At 40.8% G+C, this 15,760-nt stretch overlaps 1 protein-coding gene, 1 long non-coding RNA gene and 13 other non-coding genes across 17 annotated transcripts in view; 1 reads left to right on the top strand and 14 right to left on the bottom strand.

Moving 5' to 3' along the window:
- Positions 1–15,760, top strand: part of LOC113656820 — a 36,862-nt gene that overhangs the window by 21,051 nt on the left and 51 nt on the right. For 2 of the 3 annotated variants that reach the window (XR_007137712.1, XR_003444008.2), the window contains exons 2-3: positions 15,355–15,532; positions 15,627–15,760. The exon at positions 15,627–15,760 is cut by the window's right edge and continues 51 nt beyond it. This is a non-coding gene — a long non-coding RNA (uncharacterized LOC113656820). Of the gene's footprint in view, positions 1–14,631; positions 14,939–15,354; positions 15,533–15,626 lie in introns of those variants that run through there. The other variant, XR_007137713.1, reaches the window with a different exon arrangement.
- On the bottom strand, positions 272–344 carry trnar-ucg. The gene has a single exon. It is a non-coding gene; the product is annotated as a tRNA-Arg (tRNA).
- On the bottom strand, positions 1,119–1,191 carry trnar-ucg. The gene has a single exon. It is a non-coding gene; the product is annotated as a tRNA-Arg (tRNA).
- trnar-ucg lies at positions 3,192–3,264 on the bottom strand. The gene has a single exon. It is a non-coding gene; the product is annotated as a tRNA-Arg (tRNA).
- Positions 3,508–3,580, bottom strand: trnar-ucg. Its single transcript has one exon. It is a non-coding gene; the product is annotated as a tRNA-Arg (tRNA).
- trnar-ucg lies at positions 4,790–4,862 on the bottom strand. The gene has a single exon. It is a non-coding gene; the product is annotated as a tRNA-Arg (tRNA).
- On the bottom strand, positions 5,092–5,164 carry trnar-ucg. The gene has a single exon. It is a non-coding gene; the product is annotated as a tRNA-Arg (tRNA).
- On the bottom strand, positions 6,315–6,387 carry trnar-ucg. The gene has a single exon. It is a non-coding gene; the product is annotated as a tRNA-Arg (tRNA).
- On the bottom strand, positions 7,537–7,609 carry trnar-ucg. Its single transcript has one exon. It is a non-coding gene; the product is annotated as a tRNA-Arg (tRNA).
- On the bottom strand, positions 8,756–8,828 carry trnar-ucg. Its single transcript has one exon. It is a non-coding gene; the product is annotated as a tRNA-Arg (tRNA).
- trnar-ucg lies at positions 9,081–9,153 on the bottom strand. Its single transcript has one exon. It is a non-coding gene; the product is annotated as a tRNA-Arg (tRNA).
- trnar-ucg lies at positions 10,365–10,437 on the bottom strand. The gene has a single exon. It is a non-coding gene; the product is annotated as a tRNA-Arg (tRNA).
- trnar-ucg lies at positions 11,637–11,709 on the bottom strand. Its single transcript has one exon. It is a non-coding gene; the product is annotated as a tRNA-Arg (tRNA).
- Positions 11,938–12,010, bottom strand: trnar-ucg. Its single transcript has one exon. It is a non-coding gene; the product is annotated as a tRNA-Arg (tRNA).
- The window catches only part of kazald3 (Kazal-type serine peptidase inhibitor domain 3), an 8,099-nt gene continuing 6,845 nt past the window's right edge, over positions 14,507–15,760 (bottom strand). The window contains exons 3-5 of the mRNA XM_027168257.2: positions 15,619–15,760; positions 15,363–15,510; positions 14,507–14,638 (exon numbers count right to left, since the gene is read on the bottom strand). The exon at positions 15,619–15,760 is cut by the window's right edge and continues 19 nt beyond it. Of these exons, the coding sequence (XP_027024058.2) occupies positions 14,553–14,638; positions 15,363–15,510; positions 15,619–15,760 (376 nt within the window). The 3' untranslated portion in view covers positions 14,507–14,552. The remainder of the gene's footprint in view (positions 14,639–15,362; positions 15,511–15,618) is intronic.

Here is a 15,760-nt window from a genome sequence, read left to right as displayed (position 1 = left end):
AGTCAGGAATCGAACCCGAATCTCGTATGGTACACAAACACCACTGTGCACCAGGTTTTTTATTAGTTATCCGAACATTTAGTGTTCAGGACCTGCAGGATTAAAAAAAAGGTTATTGAACACCTTATAAGTCCAACCCACAATCATCATGTGAAGCTGAAGCTTTACCTGTTAGACCTTCAGCTTTGATTTTCAAAGTCCATTTCAGTGTTTTTTCATCTGGCTCACACCAGATTGTGAAGGTGATAATGAGCAGCAGCACCTTATAAGATGACCCAGATGGGACTCGAACCCACAATCCTCAGCTCCGAAGGCTGATGCCTTATCCATTAGGCCACTGGGCCTGCAGACAAAAGTCTTGAAAAACCTTTTTTTTTAACCATATATCATTTTTTACTTCTATCGCATGAGTTTATTATCCACATTCAGTCTGATCCGTCACCACTGTCCAGATAGATGTGGAAAACTCTGGAAAGCAACAATTGAGCCTTTTTCAAACAAGACGTTTAAAGAAACACCTCCCTAAAACATTCTGTTTAATGCAAGAATAAAAGGCAGCTTGGATAAATTTACCTTACTTATACCACTAGCTTTTTAGAGCTCGACATGTAAGACCACCAGCTTGTAAAGCCAAAAACAGACCAGCTCCCTCTTACCTAAAAGCCCTCATCACTCCTCACACTGCACCTCACACCCTCAGATCTACAGCACTGCTCCACTGGTTCCACCATCTCTCAGGGTAAGAGTCGAGTTTACTACAAGACTCTTCTCTGTTCTTGCACCGAGGTGGTAGAATGAACTTTCCCTAGAGGTCCGACAGCTGAGTCACTGGTTATTTTCAAGTGGCAGTTAAAGACCTACTTATTCAGGAAACACTTCAACTAGCACTTCTTTCCTTATCTTTTGTATTTAAAAAACAAAACACAACCTTTGACACTTTTTCATTGCAACTTCTTAAGAGCTAAGTATAAGTGCACCCGGATGTCCTCCAACAGGAATCTTGGAATCTTGTATGACACACTACACCACTGTGCACCAGGCTCTTTTCCTAGTTATCCGAACATTTAGTGTTCAGGACCTGCAGGATTAAATCAAAGGTTATTGAAAACCTTATAAGTTGACCCAGATGGGACTCGAACCCACAATCCTCAGCTCCGAAGGCTGATGCCTTATCCATTAGGCCACTGGGCCCATATATCATGTTTTACTATCACTAAAGAGCCAACTAAAAGTATACACAGATGCTCCTCCAACTCACAATTATAATGTGAAGCTGAAGCTTTACTTGATCTGTGCACTGTGCACGATACCACTACACCACTGTGCACGATACCACTACACCACTGTGCACGATACCACTACACCACTGTGCACGATACCACACACCCCTCACACACACTCTTCACCCTCCTGCTATCTGGAAAAAGGTACCGAAGCATTCGGGCCCTCACGACCAGACTGCGTAACAGCTTCTTCCCACAAGCCATCAGACTTCTCAGTAACTGAACTGCACTATACTGAGCACAACATACACACACATCATCTGTATAGACTGCACAGACCCTCACAAAACACACACACTGTTTTGCACACTTTTCTGCTGTTTTTGCACATACTGTCCAACATTTCAGCTGTTTTTGCACATATTGTACAATATCTCCGCCATTACACACATACTATACAATATTTCAGTCGTTTGCTGTTTTTTGCACAACTCTATATATTATCCAAAGGACCTGCTGCTAAGGAACTGTGTTCATTCTAATGTTACTGCACCAAATATTGTTTGAACATTCAGTATTTACACTGTTCGGTCGGCGCTGTTTCTGTCACTGTTTATTGTCTTTTGTACTTTTTGTATTGTCTTGTAACTTTATGTCTGCACTGTCTTTTGTCCTGCACTGTCTTGTTTGTCTTGTCCTGCACTGTTTGCACCAGGTTGCACAGTTGCACTTTATGTGGCTAAGACTACTTACATGTCCTTAGCCCTGTCTTTGTGTATGTAGCTCCCTGATCCTGGAGAAACGTTGTCTCATTTCACTGTGTACTGCAACAGCTATATATGGTTGTATACCATATAACATGTTCTACTATCACATGAGTTTAGGGGCACCTTCTTAAGAGCTAACTAAAAGTGCACACAGATGCTCCTCTAACCCACAATCATCATGCAAAGCTGAACCTGTTAGACCTTTTTCAAACAAGACGTTTAAAGAAACACCTCCCCAAAACATTCTGTTTAATGCAAGAATAAAAGGCAGCTTGGATAAATTTACCTTACTTATACCACTAGCTTTTTAGAGCTCGACATGTAAGACCACCAGCTTGTAAAGCCAAAAACAGACCAGCTCCCTCTTACCTAAAAGCCCTCATCACTCCTCACACTGCACCTCACACCCTCAGATCTACAGCACTGCTCCACTGGTTCCACCATCTCTCAGGGTAAGAGGCAAGTTTACTATAAGACTCTTCTCTGTTCTTGCACCGAGGTGGTAGAATGAACTTCCCCTAGAGGTCCGACAGCTGAGTCACTGGTTATTTTCAAAAGCGGTTAAAGACCTACTTATTCAGGAAACACTTCAACTAGCACTTCTTTCCTTATCTTTTGCATTAAAAAAAACACACAACCTTTAACACTTTTTCATTGTAACTTTGAACCAATGTTTTAAACTCATGGTATCTTGAGTATGTAACCTAGTGAGCAGCGTTAATGTAGTCAATGTTAGAGATTTAAGCACTTATGTACGTCGCTCTGGATAAGGGGTCTGTCACATGCTGTAAATGTAAATGTAAAATGTTGTAACTTTTGACAGAAAGTTCTATTAAGAAGCTCAAATTGAGTCAGTAGTTACAGCACTTAGGAAGCATTTTACACCACAGCTTGAAAGGAAGCAGAAGACAAACCTGCACCAGCTGGGAATCAAACCCCGTTCACAAGAACAGGAATCTTGTATAATACACTACACCAGGCTGTTTTGCTAGTTATCTGAACATTTAGTTTTCAGGACTTGCAGAATTAAAGCAAATGTAAGTGAACACCGTATAAGTCCAACCCACAATCATCATGTGAAGCTGAAGATTCAGCTTTGATTTTCAAAGTCCATTTCAGTGTTTTTTCATCCGCTCACACCAGATTGTGAAGGTGATGATGAGCAGAAGACTTGGCAGTTCTTGAAGAACACATTATAAGTTGACCCAGATGGGACTTGAACCCACAATCCTCAGGTCCGAAGGCTGATGCCTTATCCATTAGGCCACTGGGCCTGCAGACAAAGGCTTTAAACCATATACCACTTTTACATAAAACGTTGTAACATTTGAGAGAAGGCTCCATTAAGAAGCTCAAATTGAGTCAGTAGTTACAGCACTTAGGAAGCCTTTTACACCACAGCTTGAAACAAGAACCGTGTAAGATACCACTACACCCTGTGCAGCAGGCTTTTTTGCTAGTTATTTGAACATTTAGTGTTCAGGATTATAGCAAAGGTTATCGAACACCTTATAAGTTGACCCAGATGGGACTCGAACCCACAATAATCAGCTCCGAAGGCTGATGCCTTATCCATTAGGCCACTGAGCCCATATATCATGTGTCACTGCTATCGCATGAGTTTAGAGGCGCCTTCTTAAGCGCTAACTAAAAGTGCACCCAGATGCTCCTCCAACCCACAATCATCATGTGAAGCTGAAGCTTTACCTGTTAGACCTTCAGTTAGACTTTCAGTGTTTTTTCATCCGGCTCACACCAGATTGTGAAGGTGACAATGCCAGTGTTGTAATGTAACGGAGTACAAATACTTCGTTACTGTACTTAAGTAGAAATGTCACGTATCTGTACTTTACTTCGCTGTTTAAATTTATGACAACTTTCACTTACTCCACTACATTTCTAGATAAAATGTAAACTTTTACTCCGTTATATTCCCACTAAGCGTCTTCGTTACTCGTTACTACAAAATAAAATCAGAAGAAATGTGTGTGACTGTAATAAGGGAGGTTTGGTGTATCACTGCTGCTATATTGTATTACGCTCCGCACGCTGTACGGAGAAGCACAGGTACGCGCAGCGTGCACGCGCAGTCAGAGCTGGGGGCGTTTATCTATAACGTTAATCGGCGGAAAGCCGCAAAGACGGCGACCAAAAGCAGTGAAATGTCACTATTCTTATTACCAGAGTTGTAGCACAAACAACATATTAATGCAAACATACCATACAATACTATATAAAAATAACATTTATTGATTTGATCTTTGTCTTGTGAATATTAGTTTATTAATGACGTCATTCATCGGACACACTGATTGTAGAGAATGCACACACACATGAACTGATCTGATTCAAGACTGGCATCATTACATCATGCATAAAATTTTGGTGTCCACTTTTGCCATTTAATAACACCATAACTTTTGGCTTACTATGTAGTCATATAATATATAATATAAAACTCTTCTTGTTTTAAATTCTCACTGAGGGATAAAACCCCTAAAGATGAAACCCTAGAACTGCCCCTGATCTTATACCTACTGAAAATTACTGAAATTTTACTTTTTACTTTTACTTCAAATACTTAAGTACATTAAATATCAGAAAATGACTTTTGATACTTAAGTACAGTAAATATCAGATACTTTAAGACTTTTACTTGAGTAAAGTAAGTCTTTACTACCAAAGTCTTTTTCTAGTACGATACTTGTACTTTTACGCAAGTATTGCTTTCTAATACTTTATACAACACTGGATAATGAGCAGCAGCGCTTAGCAGTTCCTAAAGAGCACCTTATAAGTTGACCCAGATGGGACTCGAACCCACAATGCTCAGCTCCGAAGGCTGATGCCTTATCCATTAGGCCACTGGGCCTACAGACAAAAGTCTTAAAAAGCTTTTTTTTTTTTAACAATATATAATTTTTTTACTGCTATCACATGAGTTTATTATCTGCATTCACTCTGATCCGTCACTGTTGTCCAGATAGATGTGGAAAACTCTGGAAAGCAACAACTGAGCCTTCTTCAAACAAGACGTTATCTTAATATTTGCGTTCAGGACCTGCAGGATTAAAGCAAAGGTTATTGAACACCTTATAAGTTGACCCAGATGGGACTCGAACCCACAATCCTCAGCTCCGAAGGCTGATGCCTTATCCATTAGGCCACTGGGCCCATATATCATACGTTAATGCTATCGCAAGAGTTTAGGGGTGCCTTCTTAAGCGCTAACTAAAAGTGCACCCAGATGCTCCTCCAACCCACAATCACCGATAGTGAAGACAGTGGAGAAGATCATTGGGGTCTCTCTTCCCTCTATCATGGACACTTACACCACATGCTGCATCCGCAAAGCCAACAGCATTGTCGATGACCCCACACACCCCTCACACACACTCTTCACCCTCCTGCTATCTGGAAAAAGGTACCGAAGCATTCGGGCCCTCACGACCAGACTGCGTAACAGCTTCTTCCCACAAGCCATCAGACTTCTCAGTAACTGAACTGCACTATACTGAGCACAACATACACACACATCATCTGTATGGACTGCACAGACCCTCACAAAACACACACACTGTTTTGCACACTTTTCTGCTGTTTTTGCACATACTGTCCAACATTTCAGCTGTTTTTGCACATATTGTACAATATCTCCGCCATTACACACATACTATACAATATTTCAGTCGTTTGCTGTTTTTTGCACAACTCTATATATTATCCAAAGGACCTGCTGCTAAGGAACTGTGTTCATTCTAATGTTACTGCACCAAATATTGTTTGAACATTCAGTATTTACACTGTTCGGTCGGTGCTGTTTCTGTCACTGTTTATTGTCTTTTGTACTTTTTGTATTGTCTTGTAACTTTATGTCTGCACTGTCTTTTGTCCTGCACTGTCTTGTTTGTCTTGTAACTTTATGTCTGCACTGTCTTGTTTGTCTTGTAACTTTATGTCTGCACTGTCTTTTGTCCTGCACTGTCTTGTTTGTCTTGTCCTGCACTGTTTGCACCAGGTTGCACAGTTGCACTTTATGTGGCTAAGACTACTTACATGTCCTTAGCCCTGTCTTTGTGTTATGTAGCTCCCTGATCCTGGAGAAACGTTGTCTCATTTCACTGTGTACTGCAACAGCTAAATATGGTTGTAATGACAATAAAAGCGACTTGACTTGATCATGTGAAGCTGAAGCTTTACCTGTTAGACCTTCAGCTTTGATTTTCAAAGTCCATTTCACTGCTTTTTTCATCCGGCTCACACCAGATTGTGAAGGTGATGATGAGCAGAAGACTTGGCAGTTCCTAAAGAACACCTTATAAGTTGACCCAGATGGGACTCGAACCCACAATCCTCAGCTCCGAAGGCTGATGCCTTATCCATTAGGCCACTGGGCCCATACAACATGCTTTACTGCTATCGCATGAGTTTAGGGGCGCCTTCTTAAGCGCTAACTAAAAGTGCAACAAGATGCTCCTCCAACCCACAATCATCATGTGAAGCTGAAGCTTTACCTGTTAGAACTTCAGCTTTCATTTTCAAAGTCCATTTCAGTGTTTTTTCATCCGGCTCACACCAGATTGTGAAGGTGATAATGAGCAGCAGCACCTTATAAGATGACCCAGATGGGACTCGAACCCACAATCCTCAGCAAATGTAAACTTTTACTCCGTTATATTCCCACTAAGCGTCTTCGTTACTCGCTACTACAAAATAAAATCAGAAGAAATGAGTGTGACTGTAATAAGGGAGGTTTGGTGTATCACTGCTGCTATATTGTATTACGCTCCGCACGCTGTACGGAGAAGCACAGGTACGCGCAGCGTGCACGCGCAGTCAGAGCTGGGGGCGTTTATCTATAACGTTAATCGGCGGAAAGCCGCAAAGACGGCGACCAAAAGCAGTGAAATGTCACTATTCTTATTACCAGAGTTGTAGCACAAACAACATATTAATGCAAACATACCATACAATACTATATAAAAATAACATTTATTGATTTGATCTTTGTCTTGTGAATATTAGTTTATTAATGACGTCATTCATCGGACACACTGATTGTAGAGAATGCACACACACATGAACTGATCTGATTCAAGACTGGCATCATTACATCATGCATAAAATTTTGGTGTCCACTTTTGCCATTTAATAACACCATAACTTTTGGCTTACTATGTAGTCATATAATATATAATATAAAACTCTTCTTGTTTTAAATTCTCACTGAGGGATAAAACCCCCTAAAGATGAAACCCTAGAACTGTCCCTGCTCTTATACCTACTGAAAATTACTGAAATTTTACTTTTTACTTTTACTTCAAATACTTAAGTACATTAAATATCAGAAAATGACTTTTGATACTTAAGTACAGTAAATATCAGATACTTTAAGACTTTTACTTGAGTAAAGTAAGTCTTTACTACCAAAGTCTTTTTCTAGTACGATACTTGTACTTTTACGCAAGTATTGCTTTCTAATACTTTATACAACACTGGATAATGAGCAGCAGTGCTTAGCAGTTCCTAAAGAGCACCTTATAAGATGACCCAGATGGGACTCGAACCCACAATCCTCAGCTCCGAAGGCTGATGCCTTATCCATTAGGCCACTGGGCCTACGGACAAAAGTCTTAAAAAGCTTTTTTTTTTTAACCATATATCATTTTTTACTTCTATCGCATGAGTTTATTATCCACATTCAGTCTGATCCGTCACCACTGTCCAGATAGATGTGGAAAACTCTGGAAAGCAACAATTGAGCCTTTTTCAAACAAGACGTTTAAAGAAACACCTCCCCAAAACATTCTGTTTAATGCAAGAATAAAAGGCAGCTTGGATAAATTTACCTTACTTATACCACTAGCTTTTTAGAGCTCGACATGTAAGACCACCAGCTTGTAAAGCCAAAAACAGACCAGCTCCCTCTTACCTAAAAGCCCTCATCACTCCTCACACTGCACCTCACACCCTCAGATCTACAGCACTGCTCCACTGGTTCCACCATCTCTCAGGGTAAGAGTCGAGTTTACTACAAGACTCTTCTCTGTTCTTGCACCAAGGTGGTAGAATGAACTTCCCCTAGAGGTCCGACAGCTGAGTCACTGGTTATTTTCAAGTGGCGGTTAAAGACCTACTTATTCAGGAAACACTTCAACTAGCACTTCTTTCCTTATCTTTTGCATTTAAAAAAACACACAACCTTTAACACTTTTTCATTGTAACTTTGAACCAATGTTTTAAACTCATGGTATCTTGAGTATGTAACCTAGTGAGCAGCGTTAATGTAGTCAATGTTAGAGATTTAAGCACTTATGTACGTCGCTCTGGATAAGGGGTCTGTCACATGCTGTAAATGTTAATGTAAAATGTTGTAACTTTTGACAGAAAGTTCTATTAAGAAGCTCAAATTGAGTCAGTAGTTACAGCACTTAGGAAGCATTTTACACCACAGCTTGAAAGGAAGCAGAAGACAAACCTGCACCAGCTGGGAATCAAACCCCGTTCACAAGAACAGGAATCTTGTATAATACACTACACCAGGCTGTTTTGCTAGTTATCTGAACATTTAGTGTTCAGGACTTGCAGAATTAAAGCAAATGTAAGTGAACACCGTATAAGTCCAACCCACAATCATCATGTGAAGCTGAAGATTCAGCTTTGATTTTCAAAGTCCATTTCAGTGTTTTTTCATCCGCTCACACCAGATTGTGAAGGTGATGATGAGCAGAAGACTTGGCAGTTCTTAAAGAACACCTTATAAGCTGACCCAGATGGGACTCGAACCCACAATCCTCAGCTCCGAAGGCTGATGCCTTATCCATTAGGCCACTGGGCCTGCAGACAAAGGCTTTAAACCATATACCACTTTTACATAAAACGTTGTAACATTTGACAGAAGGTTCCATTAAGAAGCTCAAATTGAGTCAGTAGTTATAGCATTTAGGAAGCCTTTTACACCACAGCTTGAAACAAGAACCGTGTAAGATACCACTACACCCTGTACAGCAGGCTTTTTTGCTAGTTATTTGAACATTTAGTGTTCAGGACCTGCAGGATTAAAGCAAAGGTTATCGAACACCTTATAAGTTGACCCAGATGGGACTCGAACCCACAATCCTCAGCTCCGACGGCTGATGCCTTATCCATTAGGCCACTGGGCCCATATATCATACGTTAATGCTATCACATGAGTTTAGAGGCGCCTTCTTAAACGCTAACTAAAAGTGCACCCAGATGCTCCTCCAACCCACAATCATCATGTGAAGCTGAAGCTTTACCTGTTAGACCTTCAGTTAGACTTTCAGTGTTTTTTCATCCGGCTCACACCAGATTGTGAAGGTGACAATGCCAGTGTTGTAATGTAACGGAGTACAAATACTTCGTTGCTGGACTTAAGTAGAAATGTCACGTATCTGTACTTTACTTCGCTGATTAAATTTATGACAACTTTCACTTTTACTCCACTACATTTCTAGATAAAATGTAAACTTTTACTCCGTTATATTCCCACTAAGCGTCTTCGTTACTCGTTACTACAAAATAAAATCAGAAGAAATGAGTGTGACTGTAATAAGGGAGGTTTGGTGTATCACTGCTGCTATATTGTATTACGCTCCGCACGCTGTACGGAGAAGCACAGGTACGCGCAGCGTGCACGCGCAGTCAGAGCTGGGGGCGTTTATCTATAACGTTAATCGGCGGAAAGCCGCAAAGACGGCGACCAAAAGCAGTGAAATGTCACTATTCTTATTACCAGAGTTGTAGCACAAACAACATATTAATGCAAACATACCATACAATACTAAATAAAAATACCATTTATTGATTTGATCTTTGTCTTGTGAATATTAGTTTATTAATGACGTCATTCATCGGACACACTGTTTGTAGAGAATACACACACACATGAACTGATCTGATTCAAGACTGGCATCATTACATCATGCATAAAATTTTGGTGTCCACTTTTGCCATTTAATAACACCATAACTTTTGGCTTACTATGTAGTCATATAATATATAATATAAAACTCTTCTTGTTTTAAATTCTCACTGAGGGATAAAACCCCTAAAGATGAAACCCTAGAACTGCCCCTGATCTTATACCTACTGAAAATTACTGAAATTTTACTTTTTACTTTTACTTCAAATACTTAAGTACATTAAATATCAGAAAATGACTTTTGATACTTAAGTACAGTAAATATCAGATACTTTAAGACTTTTACTTGAGTAAAGTAAGTCTTTACTACCAAAGTCTTTTTCTAGTACGATACTTGTACTTTTACGCAAGTATTGATTTCTAATACTTTATACAACACTGGATAATGAGCAGCAGCACTTAGCAGTTCCTAAAGAGCACCTTATAAGTTGACCCAGATGGGACTCGAACCCACAATCCTCAGCTCCGAAGGCTGATGCCTTATCCATTAGGCCACTGGGCCCATATATCATACGTTAATGCTATCGCAAGAGTTTAGGGGCGCCTTCTTAAGCGCTAACTAAAAGTGCACCCAGATGCTCCTCCAACCCACAATCACCGATAGTGAAGACAGTGGAGAAGATCATTGGGGTCTCTCTTCCCTCTATCATGGACACTTACACCACATGCTACATCCGCAAAGCCAACAGCATTGTCGATGACCCCACACACCCCTCACACACACTCTTCACCCTCCTGCTATCTGGAAAAAGGTACCGAAGCATTCGGGCCCTCACGACCAGACTGCGTAACAGCTTCTTCCCACAAGCCATCAGACTTCTCAGTAACTGAACTGCACTATACTGAGCACAACATACACACACATCATCTGTATGGACTGCACAGACCCTCACAAAACACACACACTGTTTTGCACACTTTTCTGCTGTTTTTGCACATACTGTCCAACATTTCAGCTGTTTTTGCACATATTGTACAATATCTCCGCCATTACACACATACTATACAATATTTCAGTCGTTTGCTGTTTTTTGCACAACTCTATATATTATCCAAAGGACCTGCTGCTAAGGAACTGTGTTCATTCTAATGTTACTGCACCAAATATTGTTTGAACATTCAGTATTTACACTGTTCGGTCGGTGCTGTTTCTGTTACTGTGTATTGTCTTTTGTACTTTTTGTATTGTCTTGTAACTTTATGTCTGCACTGTCTTTTGTCCTGCACTGTCTTGTTTGTCTTGTAACTTTATGTCTGCACTGTCTTTTGTCCTGCACTGTCTTGTTTGTCTTGTAACTTTATGTCTGCACTGTCTTGTTTGTCTTGTAACTTTATGTCTGCACTGTCTTTTGTCCTGCACTGTCTTGTTTGTCTTGTCCTGCACTGTTTGCACCAGGTTGCACAGTTGCACTTTATGTGGCTAAGACTACTTACATGTCCTTAGCCCTGTCTTTGTGTTATGTAGCTCCCTGATCCTGGAGAAATGTTGTCTCATTTCACTGTTACTGCAACAGCTAAATATGGTTGTAATGACAATAAAAGCAACTTGACTTGATCATGTGAAGCTGAAGCTTTACCTGTTAGACCTTCAGCTTTGATTTTCAAAGTACATTTCAGTGTTTTTTCATCCGGCTCACACCAGATTGTGAAGGTGATGATGAGCAGCAGTGCTTGGCAGTTTCTAAAGAACACCTTATAAGTTGACCCAGATGGGACTCGAACCCACAATCCTCAGCTCCGAAGGCTGATGCCTTATCCATTAGGCCACTGGGCCTACAGACAAAAGTCTTAAAAAGCTTTTTTTTTTTAACCATATATAATTTTTTTACTGCTATCACATGAGTTTATTATCTGCATTCACTCCGATCCGTCACTGTTGTCCAGATAGATGTGGAAAACTCTGGAAAGCAACAACTGAGCCTTCTTCAAACAAGACGTTATCTTAATATTTGCGTTCAGGACCTGCAGGATTAAAGCAAAGGTTATTGAACACCTTATAAGTTGACCCAGATGGGACTCGAACCCACAATCCTCAGCTCCGAAGGCTGATGCCTTATCCATTAGGCCACTGGGCCCATATAACATGTCTTACTGCTATCGCATGAGTTTAGGTGCGCCTTCTTAAGAGCTAACTAAAAGTGCAACAAGATGCTCCTCCAACCCACAATCATCATGTGAAGCTGAAGCTTTACCTGTTAGACCTTCAGCTTTTTTTTCAAAGTCCATTTCAGTGTTTTTTCATCCGGCTCACACCAGATTGTGAAGGTGATGATGAGCAGAAGTGCTTGGCCGTTCCTAAAGAACACCTTATAAGTTGACCCAGATGGGATTCGGCAAAGGTCTGCAGACAAAGGTCTTACTCCAGGGTTGGGGTTCGATTCCCGCCTCCAGTCTTGTGTGTGTGGAGTTTGCATGTTCTCCCCGTGCCTCGGGGGTTTCCTCCGGGTACTCCGGTTTCCTCCCCCGGTCCAAAGACATGCATGGTAGGTTGATTGGCATCTCTGGAAAATTGTCCATAGTGTGTGAGTGAATGAGAGTGTGTGTGTGTGCCCTGTGATGGGTTGGCACTCCGTCCAGGGTGTATCCTGCCTCGATGCCCGATGACGCCTGAGATAGGCACAGGCTCCCCGTGACCCGAGAAGTTCGGATAAGCGGTAGAAGATGAATGAATGAGTGAATTGAAACATGAACGGTGACAATCTGTTCTTTCTAAGCCAAAACATCTGCACTTGCTTCTTCTTCTAAGTCATACACACATTGTTTAATCTTTAAAATGGTAACCACATTTGGTCTTTGTAGTTTGTTTCAGTATAAATACAAACGGTCTGTTACAGATTAAGGTCAAACAATAGCCTAACTGTCTGCACATTCCTCCCAGGAGGTTTGAGGTCTTCGACTCTTTTTTCCATCTTTTATTCCTAAAAGTCTTATTTTACGGCTCGGAGTAATCCGGAATATTAACCCTTAATTTCATCTTGTCCTAAACTTAAACCTTTTAAAAGACACAGATAACCAACATAAAGAAATGTCTGAAGGCGGTTGTCTTTATTCAGACCGAACGTGTTCAGTGGAGAGTCTGGAGGTATCTGGAGGTATCTCCTGATGGCTACCATGTGGTGCATTGAGTTCTACAGAACCACTTTATGTGGTAGATGTTTGTCTTTTCATGGAACGTTCAAAACAAGCAGAAAATGGGGAGCAAATCTACATTCTGCTTTCACACATTGTTTAGTTTTATTTTCAGCTGTTTGCAGCAGGACACGATCTGATTACTTATACGTCCGTTCGTTTTAACGTGTTCACAGAGTCGGACTGAACCGCTCTCCGTGCCAGTAATGTCTTTTCATTGCAGGATTTTAATGGACAGTGTAGAAAAATACGAAAGCCCCCTTTGCTCCTGCTTCTGGGCTCTCGTCCAGCCGGCCAATTACTTCTCCTGTTTTCTGTACGAGTCTAAAGAAAACTGGAAGGGAATGAACTGATTCCATAGAGGAGAGTTAACTCTGTGGTTCTAATCAGAATCTCAGAGGAAAAAGTGGAGTTCTGTGTTGTACAAGAGCGAAGAAATCTTATCCACCTGTAAAGACCGAGCATGTAGTCGACTGTTTGTCAAAAAAAAAAGACTTGACGAATCTACTCTAGCGGGCCGGTCTGATCCCGGCTTCGGTCTGATTACTTTACCAGATCAAATATTTTCCTAAAGACATAAAAACCAAACCAAAGTTTTTTTGACGACGTTTTATTGTAAATTAAAGAATAGTAAAATAAAAAAAGGCCAAAGTTTACTGTGTGAACCTGAACGTGAAAGATTCCTCTGTCAAAATGGCCTCTTTATATAAATATAATTACACAGAAAGACTAAACGAGATGTTCATTAGCATAGACACTGTAATAAATAGGTTTATATTGAGGTTAAATCAAAGAAAAAAGATCCGCTACCGGTCATAATCATCTATCGGCTAAATAGAGGAAGTATAAAATATATCAGTCTTTAGTTCATAGTGGCTCAGATTTATAAATGAGTGACTGCAACTCGTGAGATGTTTAAACTGTGCTCAAGCTCTAAAACATAAGCTCTTAAAGAAAACCAGCTGTAGACGAAACTCCTCCCTCTGGGAATCAAACTAGCACCCGTGTACACAAGCGAAGGGATGCCACATATGGAAAAAATGTACTGTATAAACCTAAGAAAGGGAGACGTTACGACTCGGTATTTAAAGAACACGTGAAATCCGAGACTGGACAAATAGTTACAGCGTCTGGGATGTGCCTCGAGTTCCCTGTTCTGAAGCAGATATGTTTTAGGTTTTATAGCCTACATCACAAAATGAAATGTAAAGAGCAAAACAAAAAGAAATATTCATCCGTTCGTCTTCGGATTAAAACCTCTGACCAGGAGGTTCTACAGACATCCCTGGCTTTCTGAGGTCTAATGTGTAACCTGTAGGTTTCTTTCATGTCCCTGGGTTGCGTCATGTTCTCGCTCGGTTCTTCGTGTCCGTGGGTCCAGATGTCCTCATGGACACAGGAGACGGTTTAAGTATTCAAGTAGAGTTTCTCAAGTCTTCTTCTTTTTTTTTTTTTTTCTTCAGCTGTACATTTCAGGCTTAAAGCGGTTCAATAGTATTCTCCATCGTAGTCTCTGATCGGATCATATCCCATCATCTCTTTCATGCTTTCCTCTAAATAGGCAGACATCTCATCTAGGGAAAAAAACAAAAACTGTTTTTTTGGGGTTTTTTTAGATCAACATCTCCAAAGGATTTCAGTGATCTTTAATGAGATCGAGATGAATGAGATTATACAATGAGGATCGTCTACATTCTGATTACATCATCAGACAGCATACAGAAAACAGGCTCGGTCAAACACAATTAAACCCTCTGTCTAACTGTAGCTTTGTAGTTTTACCCTGGAGACATAAGTGTAAATTGTGTGAAGAAGAGGAGATCTATTTTGTTCCTGGGTGAAAGAAGACAATGTGGATCGATCTGTTATTTACGGTGAGTGTGAGGTTATAAGGATATGTTCACTGTGGTGTTTATATCAAACATTTACATTTTTACATTTACCGCATTTAGCAGACACTCTTAAATAAATCCAGAGTGATTTACATTTTTTTTTTATTTCAGTTTATACACCTGAGCAATTGAGGGCTAAGGGCCTTGCTCAGGGGCCCTGCAGTGGCAACTTAGTGAACCTAGGATTTGAACCAATGATCTTCTGATCAGTAGTCAAAAACCTTAACCACTGAGCTACCACATCCCCCACATTTCACACATTTCACACATTGTCGTCTGCCTGCTGTTTCGCAGTGGCACAAAATCAGTCACGTGTCACTGAACATGTTCTGTTTTTGTCTGTGAGCGCAAATTTGTGCTGAAGATCATACAGAGTAAAGCCTGTGTTTCTGCCGTAGCCTGTTACCTGGTGGCAGGATCCCCAGCACTGCCGTGACCGAGACGTTACCCAAGTCATTCCTGGCAATGCATCTGTAGGTCCCCGAATCCGCCCGAGTCGCATCCTCGATCTGCAGCCAGCTAGAGAGCTCATACTTCTGAGGTCCTCCTCTGGACTGTGTGTAGGATGATGGGGGGGTGAGAACGTAGTATACGCTTTCTACACATTATTCTACAATACAGATTTTATGTGTAATCTAATTATAAAATTTGAACTTGTTAACCTGCACAGAAACGTGAGGATCGTCTCCAGGCAAAACAACCTCCTTTCCCTCTTTCCTCCATTCCACCAGCGCCATAGGAAAGGCGAAGACCTCGCACAAAAACACAGCACTGCTGCCGGTCACGTTCACCAAGTTACGCGGC

Source organism: Tachysurus fulvidraco, chromosome 14, assembly GCF_022655615.1.
Source record: "Tachysurus fulvidraco isolate hzauxx_2018 chromosome 14, HZAU_PFXX_2.0, whole genome shotgun sequence".
Classification (NCBI taxonomy): Eukaryota; Metazoa; Chordata; class Actinopteri; order Siluriformes; family Bagridae; genus Tachysurus; species Tachysurus fulvidraco.
Note: the sequence above shows the minus strand (reverse complement) of the source record. Positions and strands in the feature narration are given on the sequence as shown.